We start from the raw sequence: 19,266 nt of genomic DNA, 5'->3' as shown, positions 1-19,266 counted from the left end.
AGCTACCAACTTTCACGATTAATCGAGCATTATCAGTAGGGTGTGTATATTGAAACGTATTTAGAATTGGTTAATTATAAAAGATTCAAAAGTAACTAATAGATAAATTCATAAAATAATCTAATGCCAGATTCATGAGAAAATTAAATTTGACGTATCATTCTTGCAAATATTTATATTTCCAAAATAGATGAAAAAGCATTAGAGTGTATGATCTTATATTATTAGTTTTCATTATGTCATTGAAACATTACTAAAAAAGAAATATCAAAAATTAACATATTTATTCTGTAACAGTGAAAATCCGTATTATCTAATTAAGCAACTAGGTAATAAATTTAAATTAATTACGTATACTTTGATAATATTTGTTACTATACTATTCGCTATATAATATCTATTTCATATAAATCGAAACAATCACACAAATCGTTTGCGCGCGTTTCATATCAATAATTAAACTTTTTTATATTCAGATTAATAAAAGTTACATAGCAAAATTAAAATAAATTAAATGATTTTAATATTTACTCAATGGAATTATTATCATATGACCTCATACACAGAGCAAAATTATATTTTTACTAAATTTTTAATTTTATAAAAGTTGCAGCTTGTAACAAATAATCTGTAAAAATGGATTATATATATATATATGGTTCTTATTTGATTTTGTATTTTTCTTATTAATCTATAAATGCATCTATCAATTTGATGCGTTTTTTATGCTATGTGTTGTTTTATCTATGCCTTGTGATATTTTAGAAAAAAGTTGGATTGTGCATGTCTCAAAAAATGGCGAATGATAAATTTCTGTTCATTGTTTGAAAGCACAATCCTCGGGAACATTTGAACCGTGCGGAATACTCTACATTGGAACTACGTTAAACCCAAGAATGGCTGACGCTTTAGTTGAGCGAAGACCAAGAGCTCGTTTTTTCTGCCATAGATGTGATATAGAATTCGACCATGTTTTGCAGGTAAAAATCAATATATATTCATACTTTATTACTGTAACTATGATACGTTACCAGGGATATTGGCAGCAGTCACCTGAAGATAATGTTCAAGGTCACTGAGGTTGAGTTTTCCTGGATTCATGCCTGGTAAACTTTGCCATGTCAGTATGTCTGGCTTTGATTTGTACCTTTCTGTTAGTTCAACCGTTTTTCAATGCTTATAATACTTTGCAATAGTCTTTAATTGCAAGCGATTGCATCACTTTTGTATCCAACTTTATATATTGGTTCTATCAAAGTCGTAGGCAGAAATTCCATTGTAAATATGAAAATTACGTATATGTTAGTGTAAACTGTCGTTAAATCGTAACTATATTGGTTAATCAAGACGAATGCTAAATGATTTAAATGTTTGTTAGTATTTTTGGATGCCTGGTCCCAAGATTTACAACTTATTCACATGATTTAACAGTGATAGAGTTAATTGTTTTCTTTGCACTACCCCTATAGGACACAAACAAAAACAAAAAAATCCAAATACGAATAAATCGGCACTGCTAGATTGACAATATGAATTGATAAGTGATATTTCTAATTAGACACATTCATTGACATCCTAACCTGTTTCCAACTAGTCCTATTGGAAATGAATGAGGGGAGATCTGTATAGAAATTTTGATGATGACATGCCATAATTAATTGACTTTGAAAAATATGTATTCATTTTATTTTTTGTGTGGAAATTGAAAAGTTATAGAAACTTTTAATTTACTATTGGAGTATGTCTATTTTGATTTAAAATAATTTTAGAACTATATGAAAAAAATGATGTCTTACATTATAACTTTTACTGATAATGTCCTATTTATACTATTGATACATATTTTAGATTAATAAATTTTTTTTAGCTGAAAAAAAAGTCATGTTTATTCTGTATCATTTCAATGGCTATTCTTAATTTTCGTATTTAAATGTATACAAGTTTAATGAATATAGATAACAGGTACAGCCTTTTTTGTTCTAGGACTACACATGCCCATACTGTGCTAGTGGTTTCATTGAACAGTTGGAAGGTGAGGCGGAAGTAAGGAGTCTGTCTGGCGATGGCTTCAGTGATGCTAACATGAGTAATATTGATGATATGGGCCGCCTAGTAACTTTGGAGGAAATGGAAGTGAGTTATGTTTACTTTAAATACTATTTGCTGTAGATTTGTATCTTTATTGTTAAATGCTGATAAACATTTGTGTATATATTTTGTTCTACATTATTTAGATAAGCTGTTTATTATGCCTGTCTATGTAAAATAATAACCTTGTCATTGTCATCATCATTTCAGCCATTAGACATCCACTGCTGGTCTAGGCCTCACCCAGAGATTTCCAAAATGTACATTTTAATGTCCCAATATTATAAACCAGTAGTATAACCAGTGGAAGCCAGGCAAATTATGTTTGCAACCAATTGCCATTGAAGCTGAAAGGTTCTCGAGTGGTGACCATGAGGCAGCAGACGTGGCATCATTAGTCTCCCTAATAAGTAGACCAACAACATAATTAAGCTAGCGGGAAGTAGCTAGTGGCAATCTTTGGGGGAGAGTGACAATAATGCTTATAGAGTGAAAAATGTTATGATGGATGAAAGAAAGAAAACGCATGAAAGATACTGTGAAGGAAGAAAGAAGACAGGTGTTAAAAAAATATATCATCAAAACTTACAACCTGAAATTATGACATCTCTGTCCCGCACAAAACAGGGGGAGTGAGAGTAAAAAAATAAATCTTTGGGGGAGGACTATGCCTTGCACTGGGTGTCCATGTGCTAAAGGAAGAAGTATAACTAGTATATCATAGTTATTCATTTGTCATAGAGACTCCCATAAATATAGAATTTTATACTTATAATTCACAGGCGTTTCTGCTCCTTGCAGTCTTGATGAAACTGTAAAAGGCTTAGGGCTAACAGCAGAAACATCTTTTGAAACAATACCATACAGAGATTCATATTAATTTGTCGAAATTTTAAGCCTAAGATCTTTCATTTATTCATTAAGTTATATGTTCTCATGTTGTATTACAATGCATTTTGTGTTTACACTTTTTGTATAGTGTATGATTTATGGTGAATATGATTCTTTAAACATTGACAATCTTATTAGAATTAATTGAGTACTTTTTGCAGTGTGTATATGTACATTGGAACACATTTTTTATTTGTTAAAACTTTACTGTTACTATCTACTTTATCCAAACATGTTATCTGAATCAATTTGACCTTTCTAAAAATAAGAAAAAAATTAACACTAATTAAAATGTTTGTTATCTCCTCTGACTAAACTATTTGTCTGATATTGTACATATAACTGTAATTCTAAATTTTTTTCAAACTTAATAAAATTATATGGTTATTTTGTTTATTTGTAGATATATACAAAAGTTTAAACAAGATAATTAACAATAATGCAAATCAGTGTCTAAAATGATAAAAACATAACATCAAAAATTATCAATCACATCTTATTATTTAAAATTGCATTGAAAATGGATACATACAAAACAAATTGATTTTTGTTTCATGACCATCTTTTTAGTTGTAAAATGTCCAATGGCAGACAAAAGCTTCCACTATATATTCTCAATAGAACCTATTGCGAACAGCCTGCATTCAGTGTCTTTGTCAAGATTAACAAGGTTGTCTGTTCACTATGTTGCTAGACATCTACCTTATTTTTTACTAAAACTTAGTATAACTTTAATTTTCATTTATTTAAACTTCCTCATTTTTGCATGTGACAGATAAATTTATGTTGCAATAATTAGTGATGACATCACATGAGCATGGTGAGGTCATCTGATAATGTTGCCAGATCTCTGGTAAATTCAACAGAAAGGTTGGGATTGTACGTTCTTTTTAAGATATTTTTTTAAATTCAGAAACACTCGTAAGAATTTACTGCAAAAAAGACAGTTTAACTTAAAGTTAAGCTTTTTAAAATGTATTTATCTTACATTGCTTTATTTTAGTTTGTTAGTAATTATCATGAAATATCTTTTGCTAGGTATAATATTAAAGTAAATGGTATTATATTTGAGGTTATAGCAATATTCTAAGATAGTGTTTGGGGAAATGCTAGTCAAAGTGGTGAGACAGTACAAGACGAATGACGCACACGAAATATTTAAGAACAGACGGCTTGACTCTTGTTTACCTTCTCTGTCCTATCGCCCATGTACATTAGAAGTTGAATAGCACTTGTTTGCTTAAGCCATTATTGTTTCAAGTTTTTCATATTGGGATATTCACATCCATTTCACATCAATTTATTAAAAAAAATTAAATGTGGTGGCTTATTGGTTTCATCTAAGGGAAATTCCAAAAATATCTAAAAATTGCTTTAAATTAGAAAAAAAAATTTTGTGTTAGATCAAAACTATTTCATTTACAAGTTTTTAAGCAAATAAAAAGTATATGTACTTTGATTTTATCTTCCAAATACAGCAGCAAAGTGTGAGGAGAACTATCAAAAATGAGTGTACTGCCAAAAAAGAAGTAACAATATAAGGCAAATTGATAACCTCTTGTAGTTACGTTTTGGTTTCATTAATGCCTAAAATGTTATCACGTTTTACCTGACCAGCTGACCATGTGACATTGTTGTATTTATATCTGTCGACGGGCGCTCGTGTGGTGACGCATTAGATATTGTTATCAGACAATTGCGTGCCTCCGCCACTTGTTTAGCATCGGTATACACGAATGGAATTATTATCGATGAGACATACTTTTAATGATGTACGCCCCGGTACTTGTATAAATTGTTTAAGAAGCTTTAAAGCGGTTACAGTATATCTTATTTACAGCCAATTAATGTATGATACATGCTATCCAAATTCAATGTTTTTTTTATTAATTTTAATTTGTCGCTTGGGTATTTTGTTTTCAATTTTTTTTTCACGTTTGTTGGAAGCAAATGGAAGAGAGATCTTATTTCTCCCAGATGCGTGTCACGACCGCGTATTATTATACACAATTTTTCTTATGGGTAAATACAACGGATATGCAAGTTTAATTACGTGGGAGTTTTGATATAAAATTACAAAGACGGAGATGTCTTCTTAGTTAGACTAAATACACTACTACTAGGCGAAGTAGATAAAGGTATCATTGGCAATCTCAGAGTCTCTTAAAGAGTGAAGGAGGGATGTGTTCGGGATTTTTGTACGTGATCGAGAAATGAGTACATCCGATGAGGAATAAAAGTAATTTCAGGAGATTGGCAAACTTGAAGTAGCAGTGTACAGGCCACATTGATCGCAGAACAAATGGCGGCCGTGGTTTTAAGGGTCTGCAGTAGGGAACACGGACTGTCAAGCACAATATACTTGATTAGGAAGCCTCAAAGTCGATACGTAGACGGACACTTCATTTAGTCACTAGAAGTGTAAATTCTTCGTAAGAAATACGTCTCAGTCCATCACTCGAAAAGTTCAATTTTTAAAACTATGAAGATTTTCGATTATAATTAGGAAGAAGACTCTGTCGTCAGTAACAGTGAGTACGTTCAGAAGCCATGTCTTCACAAACTTTGAACTTATGTTTGTTAGAATAAAGATTACTGTTATTGTTTGAATTTTTCAACATACTGTATAAGTTACGATACGCGTACCAACTTGTTATAAGACTATAAGCAGGACGTATTTAAACGCAAATTTTAAATGGGCGAGTGTTTTATGTTTATGAATAAAATACAATAATGATTCGCAAACTTATTTAATTCTGTAAGTGTGATATGTTGCTCAAAATAATTGGGGAATCCCCTGGTTTTTAGAGTATGTTTTGCGGTTACGGTTATCTTTGAGCCGGTGTTTAACTTTTACGTAGATGAACGGTTCCACGTGGTACACCAGTAAGCCATCTCTGATTGAATTGTTTAAGTAATGGGGTTCACCCGTGTCACCACTGTCACAAGCCGCACATTGTAACTAACAAACAAAACGCACACAGTGAGCCGCGAAGGCTTTGTTGCCTAACTGAACGGAGCATGGTTTTTAAATCTAATAAAAACTTAGGTTTTAGGCTTTTTGCTATATCGATACAACTAGATAGAAGTTATTAACTTTTATTTCAAATATAATTAACGGCACTATGTATGTATATAATATCTAATAGATTCAGGCGTTACTTTGCGGAAGTCCATCCTAAGTATCATCCTCAGGAGTAATGTTATACCGGTGTTACAAACTCGGTGTTTGGCACTGGTCAGTGCATCATTACTCCTGAGGATGCCCCGTGAAAGGATGAAACACGTGTTGAGTGAATTAACGGTGGTAGTTGTGTAATTAGCATTGTCGCACGCGCATTAACCAGCGGACTAGCGGGCGGTGCACTTTATTGAACGACTACTGCTGCTTAGAAGTAGCTATATATTAGTTCCTTTTTTACGTATATATATTTTAAGATTAATTTAAAGATTTTGGCTTGGCTCAAATGGAGTAGGACGTTAGGTTGGTGGGGTGTTAGGCGCTCATTGCATGGCATTGGCCTCCCCCAGAGTTCGCCACGATGACCAATAATGCGCCTCCCGCATCCAGTGACTTCCCCCGACCTTGACTATTTCGTCCTACCTAGCAGGGGGCGGAACTACGTAAATGACGGAAAATGGTAGCATAGCGTGTGCAGTTTAATATCAACAACCGCAATGGTCAGAGTCGGCGCTTCCTAATTTAAACTGTCTATCACTGTTCGATGTTTATCGAACAACAAATAGTTTTTCTTTTTTTTTTTTTAGTTTTTGTTTTATAAGTTAAATAGCATTTTATTTTAAATTTATTTTTTGGTTTACGGCGATAGGGCTCGGACAGCGGTGGTATTCCTAGAAGGGTCGGTGGTGAGGGAGTATTACTGGTAATTAAGTATAATTTTTTTTATTTTGTTATCAGTACATTTACTCTGGTATACATAAGATCTTACTAGAAGACGAAATGTTAAGACTGGAGTAATTCTGTTGATTATATTTTTATCGCCAGTAATTACACTGAAGTACTATTGTTTATTATCACACTACATTCTTCTGGTTATATATAATATATAGAAGAGACATAGTCTTCTGTATACTATATATATGCCCACCTTTACCAATATATTTACACCATAGTAATAAATTAAACACTTTAACCAGCTACGTAATTTTTTTTTTTTTTTTTAATATATTTCGAAGATCTGAAGACGAAAGTCTTAACAGTGTGTGTTGACGGTGATGTAGCATGGATCCGAGACGTGATCCTTTATGATGGGTCTGATAAGTGTTAAGGTCATCCAAGGAACAATGAGAGGCAATGGAGCTTCACTGAGAGATCAAATCAGAAAGAACTAATTCACCGAAGGGGGGGGGGGGGGCTCGAAGAATTGCTCGTCTGAAGTGATAGGGGCAGGGCACAACGCTCGTCCAACCGACGTCTGTTGATGACGAAGGTTCTCCAGTGGGGATCACGGGCCGGTAGACGCGGCGCGGGCAGGCCCCCCAGTAGTGCCTGCCGACATTGTTAAGGCCGACACAGGAAAGTCGCTTGATATTGGCAGCGCACGTCCGTGCTCGAGACGGTCGTTGGGGGAGGCTTTTACCTCGCAGTGGACGTCTACCTTTTGATATGATAATGACGTTCTTAGGCAAATAGTGACCCGATTTGCCCTTACTAAAGGCGATATCGCCCAGCACTCACAAAGGGTGTACTGCCCCTGCTTTGGTACTTATCCTGATCTCCGTACATCTCCAAAGCACTTCAGTGCACTAAAAAATTGGTCGCTCTTTCATACGGCCTCTATGACAGCGTATTTACAGAAATGTCTTTATTTTTTTCAGAGTTCTCCACCAATGTTGAATGATTTGGCGTTTTTCATGACCGGCAGTCAGTTACGGTGAGGCTTTCGTATTTGTTATTTACACCGACACCCGCGCTATCACGCCGGCTCCCGATTGGGGTAAGCAGGGATGTAACCATCTGTGATATCAATGTTTACTCCTATCTTACATCCCATTACTCTGATATATGGCTGTTTCAATAGGAAGTCCATATTTATTTCTTTTACAGCGTGATGGCAATGAATCTAAAGATCATATGGGCATGTCAATCGGTTGCTTAGCTTAATGGAATTGAGATGCTTTGGAGTTTCTCTATGAGCATTGCCCACGTGAAAGGAATATGCAAAAATAAACAGTTGAACGACCATGACATTCGAATATTTTGCAATGTACATTTATTCTGAGGAGTCATTAAATAGAGCGGTTTTGTGTCTAACGACAGGTGTCATTTCCTGATGATTTTTATATTTGCGCCATCTAGCGCCGAATATTAGAATTAGTATGTTCATATAAATAATGGAGTTGCTATTGTATAAATATTGACTTAGAAAAGTGTTTAGGTTATTTAATATATGTAGCTACAAAAATGTATAAATAATAAAGGCACTGGAGTGAACAGTCAAACACTGCCTTAGAACTTCATTACCTCAGAGATTTTAAGCTAAGCGCCCTCTGCGCCTCTGCTTCCTCAAGCCCTCTGTATCTGAAAAAACTACTAAGAAAGCAGTGTAAGCCGGGTTAAAAGAATAATACAAGAGGTTTCTGATGGTCGATGAACAATTTAGCTTAGTTACATGTTCATGGGAATGTCAATTGAGGGCATTTTAAAGATAAGGCTTTAAATTGCACAACGTGGCCTTGAAAAATACACTAAATGAATTAACTATAGATATTCTTCCGAAATTCACTGTATTTATGACTACTGTATTAACTAAACTTACGAATATTTTTTTTGGGTCGCCATATATAAATGTTTCAACCGACTCTCTTAACCCTCCTGCCAAGAGTGGCGATTATGGTATATCCCCCATAGATACCTTTGGGGGAGACCTATGCCTTGCAGTGGGCATCTATAGGCTGAAACTAGGTATTTAATATCCGGATAGGTTGACTTATCTATTGAGATGAGTTATTGACATTAGTCAATAAAAGATTGTAATTTATACTATGTTGATTAAATAGAAAAAAACTAATATTAAAATTAAATAAATATTTCTATTTGAATATTCATATGAAATAAAACACTACATAAATAAATAAAAATAATATATATATATATATATATATATATATATATATATATACATAAATTAGTAGATAATTCGATATGTTGATGCATGGATTAAGTTTCGACATGAGGTTATTCATTCCCCTTTTTTTGTCTCGTATGATAAAAGATTATGTCCCTAAACCAGTAAATATTATGCGAGAGACGACGCATTTCAGCATTGTTGGTCTCTTTCAGCCTCTTTCGAGCTCGAGACTTTGTAGCTTTTGCGAGAGGAGGTCCAGATTAATTGCCGGTTGTTGTCGCGTCACCTCGGCAGCAGGTACTGGCACTGCACCACGACGTTTACTGGTCTGAAGGCCATCAGATAACTGGTTATGTCTGTTACAGTAGTGCACCAGTTCGGAGGCGGGCGATAATGCAGGAACTGATCTGGATGATCGGCGGCGTCAGGCCGGGGACGACTGGAGTCGTGACTGCGGGAGCACCTGTAGTATTAGTGGGTGCGCCTGGAGACTACGTCTTTGGTGGTGAAGGTAGGTGAACATTTTTGATGTTGACCTTTCGGGTATTTTACTCAAGCCTGTAATAACTATCGCTGTGACCAGCCATTTCTATTATTATTTTAAAAAAAATCTATTTAAAAAGTTTAGTTAGATTTATTTTAGATTTATGTAGAACCACAAAGTTAGTAGTAGCGTTTTGCTAGCGTAAATAAATATGGAATATGCAAATTTTTACAAATAACAGTCACTGGTGAAGTAGAATGACATCGTTTTAGTTCTTCAAACTTCGAAAGCAGATTTTTTTTGTCAGAATTTTCTTGATCCCTACTTACGAATTGTGAACCCGTCGACTATCTTTGAGGGTTTTCAAAGAGTCAACTGGAAACTCCACCTAGACCCTTTGGGAAACATTGACATAAATAAATAATAAAGCAATGTTTTTTTTATATTTTCAGGTCTGGACGCGGTGGTCTCGCAATTGCTAGGCCAGTTAGAAAACGCTGGACCACCTCCATTACCCAGGGACCAAGTGGCAGCACTTCCCAGTGAAATGGTGTCTACTGAACAGGCTGCAGCCAACACTACTTGTTCGATCTGCTGGGAAAACTTTATGGAAGGTACACACACTATTGGCTTGCCTGCTTCCTCCGGTCCAATTGCAATTCAATGGTAGAAGCCTTCATCCAGATGTAGACGATCTACTGAAATAATGATGATGAGCTTTGACCAAAGTTTTTTAATGTCGGATTACCATACGATTTTATTTAATTATTTATTTAATTTTATGAAGTATGTTTTACTATATGAACTATAAGAACCACCTTAGAGGATGTGTCAAGTTTCTGCCCCGTTATTTTGTAACATATATAAATTTAAGTTTTGAATATTTGAAAGTATAAAAATTAATTAAAATTAACCTCATACTGCAGTAATGAGATTCTAAGTCAATACCCAATTTCCGAAAATTACTTTTTGGCATATACAGATGCTTTGTTTGCAGTATAGCTAATGTAGGAAAAGTCGAATTACCTAAAATGTCCTTAAAATAATACATATTTATTGAGAGTCATATTGGTCGTCTATTCTAAAAATATTTTAGTAATTTTTACCAAATATTTTTTACTACTCTTCCCAAAGTTTTAACGCTCTTCTTCCAAACAGTAAACAAAATTACATCTTTTGATTCAAATCAAGGAGTCGTATTCTTAATAAAGCTGTTCTTATTTCTTGACTGTAGCGGAGTGATACGACAAACGTATAAACCAGGAAGAAAAAAATTATGCCAAATTGAAAATTTATTCAAAAGTTTTTAAGTATGTTTCAATAGATATTTTAAGAAAAATAATTTGGCTGTAGAGTTTGTCTTGTTTTATTAACTGTGTATTAAATGAAACATCGCATCACACTTATGTAAAGATAATGTTTATTGAACAGTAGAACAAATAATATGAAAAAAAATCCTAAAAAATGAACTGTAAACTGGTGGTTAAGTTTTGTACAAGAGCTTATCGTCTTAAGGTACTTGGTACGTATTGTCTTAAGAGTTGCCATTTCTCTAGACTTCTAGACATGTTTAAATGTTTAGCTTGAGGACAATTTATTTGGCAGGCGAATCAGTATCTCGCTTGGTGTGTGAGCACATATTCCACTCTGCGTGCATCCGACCATGGCTGCAGCTTCACGCCACGTGTCCTATCTGCCGGCGCTCGCTGCTGCCTGCCTCGCAGCCCGCAGCGCCTCTCAGCGGCACCGCCTCGCAGACCGGCTCCACCGCACGTTAGTACTGCCTACATACTTATGAGCCCCTGGTACTCGCCTCCTCTATCATAGACACTGGTATTACTAATATTACCAGATATTTATTACAAAATATTTCATACTCACACACTCGTTCAATCGATGACCGTTGAGGACGAAAGGCCCTCGAATAGTGGCATGTGTATGCCTCCCTCAAGGGGACGGCCGACATAATCAAGGTCAGGGAAGTTGCTCTATATGGCATTGCAAGACTGGATCATTGGAGCCTCCTCCAATGCCTTTCAGAGGGCATCTATTGGTTGATATAATAAAGTGATTTTTTCTTGAGCTGTTACCCTACACGTTTAAGAACCATTACTTGATCATAGGTCTCAGCTTTGATTCATTGTTTACAAATGTTGAGTAAAGATATCATAAGGAAACAGTTAGATTTTTTGTCCAAAAATTCAAAAGATATAAGTAATGATCAATCAGTATTAGACCTAGGTAATGGCACATTCTTCATGTGAAGAGGCTTTGTTCCAACAGTGGTAACAAAAAAGAACTAAAGGCTAATAGTTTACTGTTGATAGGTTTTAGAAAACTTCCTTGCGTTAACTGAGATAACAGACAACCAGTAATTTAAAGAGGAATTGTACAGAGGAACACCAACTAGATAACCTATTATTAGTTTCTTATTATAACACCATCTGTACTCAATGGGACACTGGATAAGTGACAAAAGGATCTTGTGGAATACATCTTCTAATTAAATGTTTGTACAATTGAGGTAATTCAATTAACCTGGTAGCCTTGTTCTGGTAGTTTGTATAAAATTAGATACATAATTTAATTAGATTTAACTCAAATAGATATTTTAAATTTATTATTCGAGGTTACTGTGGTCTGTTGACGGAGAAAGAATAAAAGTAGCATTATTATAAATGTACTTTATGTCTCATATGTCTAAATAACCGGGGTACGCAAGATGTGCACCCATTTATATTATATGTTGAAATGTTTCAGGTCCGCACCCCGATAATCTAATCATCAATCGCTACACTTTCGTTCCAGCATCATTGCCCCGAGTTCTGTTAAGAAGGATCCCAAGACGGCAAGTGTCTGGACCACAGACACAAACGTGGGACTCCCTCGCAAACACGAGCAGTTCGTCGAGTTCCACGTCGACGACGTCCTCCGTGACGGCCGGCGGCGTGTGGGCGCCTCAGCGGTCCACGACCAACTCAAGCGGCAATAACTCCTCCACCTCCCTCAACTCAAGCAACGAGGGGGAACGACAGTACAATATGGACATAGACTATGACTAGAGCTGCACGGTTATGCGTTCCTGGTTCCACGCACAGAGTGACTCATGAACAAATGATTTGTGTTGGTGTTTATCAAGTGATTTTCATTAATTGTTTCCGTTCAAATCTAATTCAGTCGAAAATGTGACTCACGGTATATTGCGCGCGCATTAGGATACTAACGGACCGACGAGCCATGTGCCTTTGTTCTGTAATGCAGTGGTGAACAAACACAGTGCTAAATTACAGTAGCCTAACAAGATGTTTAATTTTTTTGCATATCACGTTCTTTGTGTAAATTTTGTAAATATTAATCATAATCGTAAGCATCTGTTGCCCGAGTTTGTTTTTCTGGTATAATGTTTAGTTTAAACCCTTTGTATGTTTAGAAGTGATAAAATAATTGGGTAGTTATTTGCATCGCTGTGATGTCTAATGATCAGCACAGATGTCGCTGTCACTGGGTAATGAATTCAGTGTGAAAAGCAACCTAACCAATGTAATAAGCATGTAATATATAATCTACTTTTTTCACAAAGCACTAACATACACATTTACTATATGTACATCTCAACTCATATAAGAATAGAATATATTCAGTTTTAGAAGTCATCATTACTTGCTATAATTTCTCTTACCTTCATTGGTCGGTATATTTTGATGATATGTAAAACTATAATTGAAATGATTGTTACATTTGTTTTGTATGTATTGTTTTACTCACATTTGCTCAAGTGTATTAAATTATTTTACTTGGGTTAAGTTTGAATGCATTAAATTTTGAAGATATTTCTTTGATTTTAATTCTTTTGTATTACTGCCGTGCTTTTTCATGGCGTTAAACCATAAATATGATAATAATTTGGATTGTTTACAATGGTGGGTTATCACTGATTGCAACCATTGATGACATCTTCCATATTTTTTATTGTAAAAATTGGAATTAATGTTATTTTCGCATCACTTATATAGATGCTTTAGTTTGCCTCGTAATTTATTTTGAAGTTTAAATTATACATTGCCTCTCTTGCTAATAATGATTTAATTCTTGTTTTTTTTTGTAACTAAATTTAGTGGATTTAAAGCTGCTTTCGTTAACTTCATAAGACTTAGTAATCACACAGTGTGCTTGCCTAATGTTAATTTATTTTCTTACAAGAAAGGTACTATACGGGCGAAAAAATTTATCAAGATTTTTCACAACCACATCGGTAAACCGCTTGTTGGATTACATCACAAAGTTTGCGACGCCTAGTTATTTAGCCAAATGTTTTATATTTCGTAAATTAAAACTGAACTTAAACAAAAATCCTTAATGTATTATTTGATTAAACCTCTTTTATCTCTTTCTTCATAGTGAGTAAAGTACGTTTAAAAATGTATGTTTTACTCTGCTTTGATATAGAGATATACATATCTCTTTCTATAAATGTACTTGAAAAAAATTAATATGTACTTGTATATATGACGGACAATTGTAAATAAAAATAGTTCCTGTGATCATATGTAGCAAGTGTTACACTTTACATTCTGTTCGAATAATACATTTTTTTTCTGCATACTTATTGATGCGGGATTTCATGCCTTAGACGCAAATTTTCTTATGAACTTGTTAATTGGGCGGTAAATGATGACGAAAGAATGGATATATTCTTTAGCTGTGTATGAAAAAAGGTCAAGACAATTATACCCATTGTTCATGATGGTTATATTTTACGTTAGATATGATTATATAAAATAAATTGTTAGCTGTTTCTTATTAGGACATTGCAATAAATCATAAAGTCGAGATAAAGGTATTTCAATTTAAGACCGACAAACTATTTTTCTTTTTTTTGATATTGATGCACTCTATCCATATCTGAGGAAGAGGCAGTTTTTTTTTAAGTAATATACACAGTGATCCTGAGAAGTGGTCATCATAATTTACAATTATATGTATGCATATATACACTGTCTTTGTATATATATGTTTATTTATTTATAATTTGTAGTTAGCGGGGCTGTTCTTAAAATATGTTCACTCTGAGTGAGGGGTAGGTGAATAGTTTAGTATGACAAGACTTAGGCCTCCAAGAAAACCTGAAGGTGGTCACCTTCAAGATACCTATATGCCTATTAGATATATCTCACAATATTAAAGTTACCCTTGGACATGTGAACAATGTATCTTTTTTATTTCGTTAAATTTTGTCACTTAATATTTCTAGGAGACATGGTGTTACAAGAAGAGAAAAGGAGGTTTTAATAGTGAAATTTCAGGTGACGTATTCTATGAACAGCCCTCTGGTTACACTTGAAGTCCAAATTGCTGTTTGTCCAATTGCTTGCATAGATTTCATTTCACTTGATTCTAAGTGGTTTATACTATTCCACTAGTTCCAAATCAAGCATACTTCTAGGTGTATCAATAAACATGCATTTCAAATTTTGCGTCTAAGACTGAATTTATTGTGCTAAGGATAATTAGAGTTGAAATTTGAATTGTATTTTTATAAATGATATCGATTGTTGGAATAGTTTGTTTATATATAGAGATTAAATATAGTTTGATTACATATTTTAACAAAGCAATATATAGAATAAGTGATAAATACAGTTGGATGCAATTGTTACGTTATTAGAAAAATTGTTTTGGGTTATGTCACACTTATACTGTATTAACTGGCCTGAGTTAAATGCCCCACTCATCTCATTTATTATACAAACATAAGGATGCGTTTACAAGGTGTCAAAAAGTTGTTTGCACAGTACTGATTCTTATAAAATCTTTTGAAATGACCACATGTAAGAGCATCTTTAGGTTTTGATACAATTATTTGTCCCTTTCATTTTACAAAAACGTGATTGAAAGAGTGAGAAATTAACTCTATCAGGCAAATGAAGTGTAGTCCCCTTACAGTAAATGACGTAACATATTGAAGGCTCTTTAATATCTATTTGGATCCATTACAATCTTTCATTAGTGCGGTATATCATGTTTATTTTACAGAAATTTGAATAAATTATTTTGTAGGATACTGTTTAATTAGAATTAATTTATTTTGGTGGTATAAAGTGAAACAAAAAGAAAAGATACAGATAAAAAAATTGTAAATGATTTAAAATATACAGTTTCACGAATAAATTATTTATTCAGTGTTTTGCCTATGCTGCATAGCTGTCTTTGGTGCACGCAAGTGTGTTCTGCATCTGTTGGTAAAAGCCTATTTACTTCGAAAAATTTTATTACCTGTAGTCACAGATAAAAAAGGGCATAAGTGGTACATTTAATTTAGGTACCTATTTCGTGAAACGTTGAACAGGAAATGAATGCAATGCAACATATCTATATGTTAGTAAAATTTTGTGGGACAGATAATTGTTTTCATTTCAGTTCGATTTATTATGTTATCCACTTATTACACTTGCTTTGCTTTATTGTCTCATTATAGTACTTGGCGTTTAATATGGCACATTGGTAATAAATCTTATAAATGAGATGAAGCACAATACTCTATAAAATCGAACTCTTTCTCTGCTGTGCCAAATCAAATGCCGTGTATTATAATTGAATTGTTTTTTCACAGCTAAATATTTATATAATTTAAAGATATTTAGTAGGCTTTACATAAACAAATATGCTGATTAATGATACTTGTCGTTTGGTTTTCGTGTTAAATTAAAAGTGACATTTCTAAAAGCTAGTATTGCATTAGACGCGATTGAGTGCGAGGAGAAGGTAAAAGAATGAGTGAAGTGTAATGTTGGAAAAATGTAAAGTATTCAATATATGTAATCATGATATTTTGTTGTTTCATTAATATTGCATATCATATCAGCTGTAAACGTCTCACAGATTTCCGATAGAACCAGTTGGACTCTTCGTACAGGATCTTCGATAACAAGATCAACTGTCCACTTTTGGGTTGGACGTCCAACGCTGCGCTTGCGGGTCCATCGTTCTCTTTTATAATAGCCCACTGCAACCTTCGTCTTGTAAATCTGCAGAGCTATGTCGGTAGCTTATTCTACGGACCTCGTTAATCTCTGATTCAATCTCGTAGATAAATTCCTAGCATGGCCCTTTTCATGGCAATTTTAATTTAACAATAATATTGACGTGTGAGCAGTGTTTGTGGAATGGTAAACCTTGCAGAAAGTGATGCGGATATTTGTAAAAGATTGTATGATGTAAAAGATATATTGAAACTTACAATGAACGGTGTATTTAATTTTATACGTATGGTTCTTCGTTTAAAATCTTTTCATCCTTAAGTTTCTGCTACGAACATATATTTATATATATATATATATATATATTTGTAAGTTTTTTTATAGAGCCGGTAGGCCTTGGAGGTAAAAAAAACACAGAGTTCGAGTTAGCAGAGTGTTTATTCATTGTATTGTATTGTTTCTGTGATGTTTTTGCTGTTAGCCCTAAGGCTTTTACAGGTTCGTTGGATATCAGTTCACGGAGTGGAATGATTCGTGAACTATACTAAAATCTAAAGCATTTGGGTTTCCGAACCTACGTTAGACATTCGGATGGAAGATGAGGCAGTAGACGAGGCTTTCTTAGTCGAGTGAGTATTGTTGCTTGTGTACTCAGTGGGGAGTAAAACTTGGAGGGCAGTGTGGATCACTCGGCAATCTAAGGAAGGAAGTATATTCATCAAGTTTAACCCATATTTATACCGACTTACAACGGAAAACTATGTTAAACCAATAATAATCGTCAGCCAATCCAAGAAGAGAAGTATTGCAGAGCGCTTTCTGTCGCTCGAAATATATAAAGAATTATATTTCTGGGGATTCCCCTATTTGATGCGCCGCTGACGGTGACGTAATCTCCTACAAATTTATGTATACAAGGTATGCAATATAGTTTTACAGTGGATAACATTTAGTTAATTTACCGTCAGTTCATATATTAATATATGGTATATCTTATTCAAGATTCTATGGTTTCAGAAACGGTAAATATCCTAACTAATATAGCAAGAAAAAGCATTTTCAAAATTCGAATTATTGTATATCTGCAGACTACCGACAGAAGTTATCGGCCGGTCGCAATCCAAAAAGTAAATAAATAAATGTAACATATTTAACACTGATCATTTTATACAGAAAGAAAGAGAAATAGGTGTAAAAAGCATTTTTGACACATGAAGTACATATTAATACCTGTAAATATTTCTAGTATCTTCGAGGCATTCTTATCAATCGTGAATTAGTTGCGGAACGGGATGGTACAGCAAGCAGCAGCAAGAGCGTTTGTGGGGTGTGAAGTAGTCTTGCAGAATATTACCCAATCAGCTTCCCGTAGTCCAGTTTATCATTTATATCATAGAGATAACATCTGCCGAATATTTTACTAAATAAGAATTAAGAATAAATAAAATGTTAAGCAAATATATGAAAAGTAAAAACTAAGGAAAGAAATAATAAACGAAAAATTTTAGAACTAGAGGGAAGACGAAGGAAGTGAAGCGACTTAAGAAAGGAAAGTATAGAAAGGAACGAAAGGACGAAAATGAACTAAGGAAACTAGAGAAAAGAACGAAAGACATTTACAGGAACGAAAAATGAGTATGGAATTTAAAAAAAAATGAGAAAAGATTATTAAGTAAGACCTCGTCTATCTATGACAGGGTTTGACCAAGAAGCGCCAGAAACGGTGCAATAAAAAAAGAGGTAAAGAAGAAAAATTTTGGAGATATTTTTTATTTTTGTTGCAGTTATTATCAGAAAAAAAACGTATTGTTTCTTACATTATCCTTGTAATTTTGTTCATTATACTGAACTCTCTAAGCTTTAAGGAATATTAAAAATAAATTAGCCATATTAATGGAGCCTTCCTTGAGTTAAGTGATTAGCAATACACTTTTCGATTACATTCGATTTTGTATTTGTTTAGTTTTGATCAAGATATAGAATACGATCGTTAGTTAAGCAGTTGAAATGATAAAAAGAAGTGAAACTTTAAAATGTATAAAACAAGAAGTGAAAACGACTTGTTATAAAGGTTCGACTTTAATTGTCAGCGAAGAAATGCGCGCAGATGGTCGCGCGCCGGTAAAAATGTTGTTTCCACCTTGCAGCGTGACCCCACTCGGGTGATTGACTCGCTTCGTAAATAGACACGCGTGTCACATTCTTGCCGCGGTTACTGACGACTTCATACCTGTTATATATGCTATGAAATGTTTCAAGATTGTTAATCGTGGATTCATCCTCCCACAGTTGTGCAATATGAATAATAAAATATAATCGCATACAAAAACTGAACCAAAAGAGTGAGATGCAAACCGAAGTTAAATAAAGATGTGCGACAAACTGAGACTTGAAACTGAGACTGAGAGAGATTGTCAAACAAAGTAATATAATTTATTTTTTGACAATTAAGTCGTTAAGGTGTCAGATTATTGGGAACATTATTCCAAACAACTCTGATGGTTTAAAAAAAAAACACCTGCAATTTAAGCAATTGGAACCGCCACCACTTTTCGAATGTTTTAGTTTGATTCATTATTTATTCTAGGAGAATTGCAGAAGATTCTGCTCTTAAGACGTTCCCGTAAAAAATCACAAGGCGACAAATCCTGCCTTCATAATGGTCACTCAATGTCGCTCTTCGTCTATATGATCTTTCTTACGAATATCTCAGTAGGTGTGTAAAAATGGTCCA

General features: G+C 34.1%; 1 protein-coding gene across 2 annotated transcripts; it reads left to right on the top strand.

Annotated features, from left to right (window-relative positions):
• The first annotated feature begins 743 nt into the window (after positions 1-743).
• LOC137923299 (E3 ubiquitin-protein ligase RNF115-like) lies at positions 744-15,902 on the top strand. Of its 2 annotated transcripts, none has more exons than XM_068766503.1 (7): positions 744-980; positions 1,984-2,133; positions 7,819-7,874; positions 9,437-9,582; positions 10,008-10,169; positions 11,161-11,328; positions 12,364-15,902. In XM_068766503.1, exons 1-7 carry the CDS (start codon positions 897-899, stop codon positions 12,615-12,617), a joined length of 1,020 nt encoding a protein of 339 aa, XP_068622604.1. In that variant the 5' UTR covers positions 744-896; the 3' UTR covers positions 12,618-15,902. The 2 variants fall into 2 exon arrangements, with proteins under 2 accessions (XP_068622604.1, XP_068622603.1); XM_068766502.1 differs by having other exon boundaries at positions 12,316-15,902.
• The last annotated feature ends 3,364 nt before the right edge of the window (positions 15,903-19,266 follow it).

Source organism: Battus philenor, unplaced genomic scaffold (genome assembly GCF_028537555.1).
Source record: "Battus philenor isolate CCGP_79_NKW_IND1 unplaced genomic scaffold, ilBatPhil1.0.hap1 SCAF_21, whole genome shotgun sequence".
NCBI classification, from domain to species: domain Eukaryota; kingdom Metazoa; phylum Arthropoda; class Insecta; order Lepidoptera; family Papilionidae; genus Battus; species Battus philenor.
The sequence above is the reverse complement of the archived record's forward strand: the minus strand, read 5'-3'. Positions and strand labels throughout refer to the sequence as shown.

Coding starts and splice junctions, on each gene's coding strand:
- LOC137923299 (XM_068766502.1), top strand. CDS start 897: ATGGCTGACGCTTTAGTTGAGCGAAGACCAAGAGCTCGTTTTTTCTGC. Junction 10,170..11,160: donor CTGGGAAAACTTTATGGAAG/GTACACACACTA, acceptor TTTATTTGGCAG/GCGAATCAGTATCTCGCTTG. Junction 11,329..12,315: donor GCAGACCGGCTCCACCGCAC/GTTAGTACTGCC, acceptor GAAATGTTTCAG/GTCCGCACCCCGATAATCTA.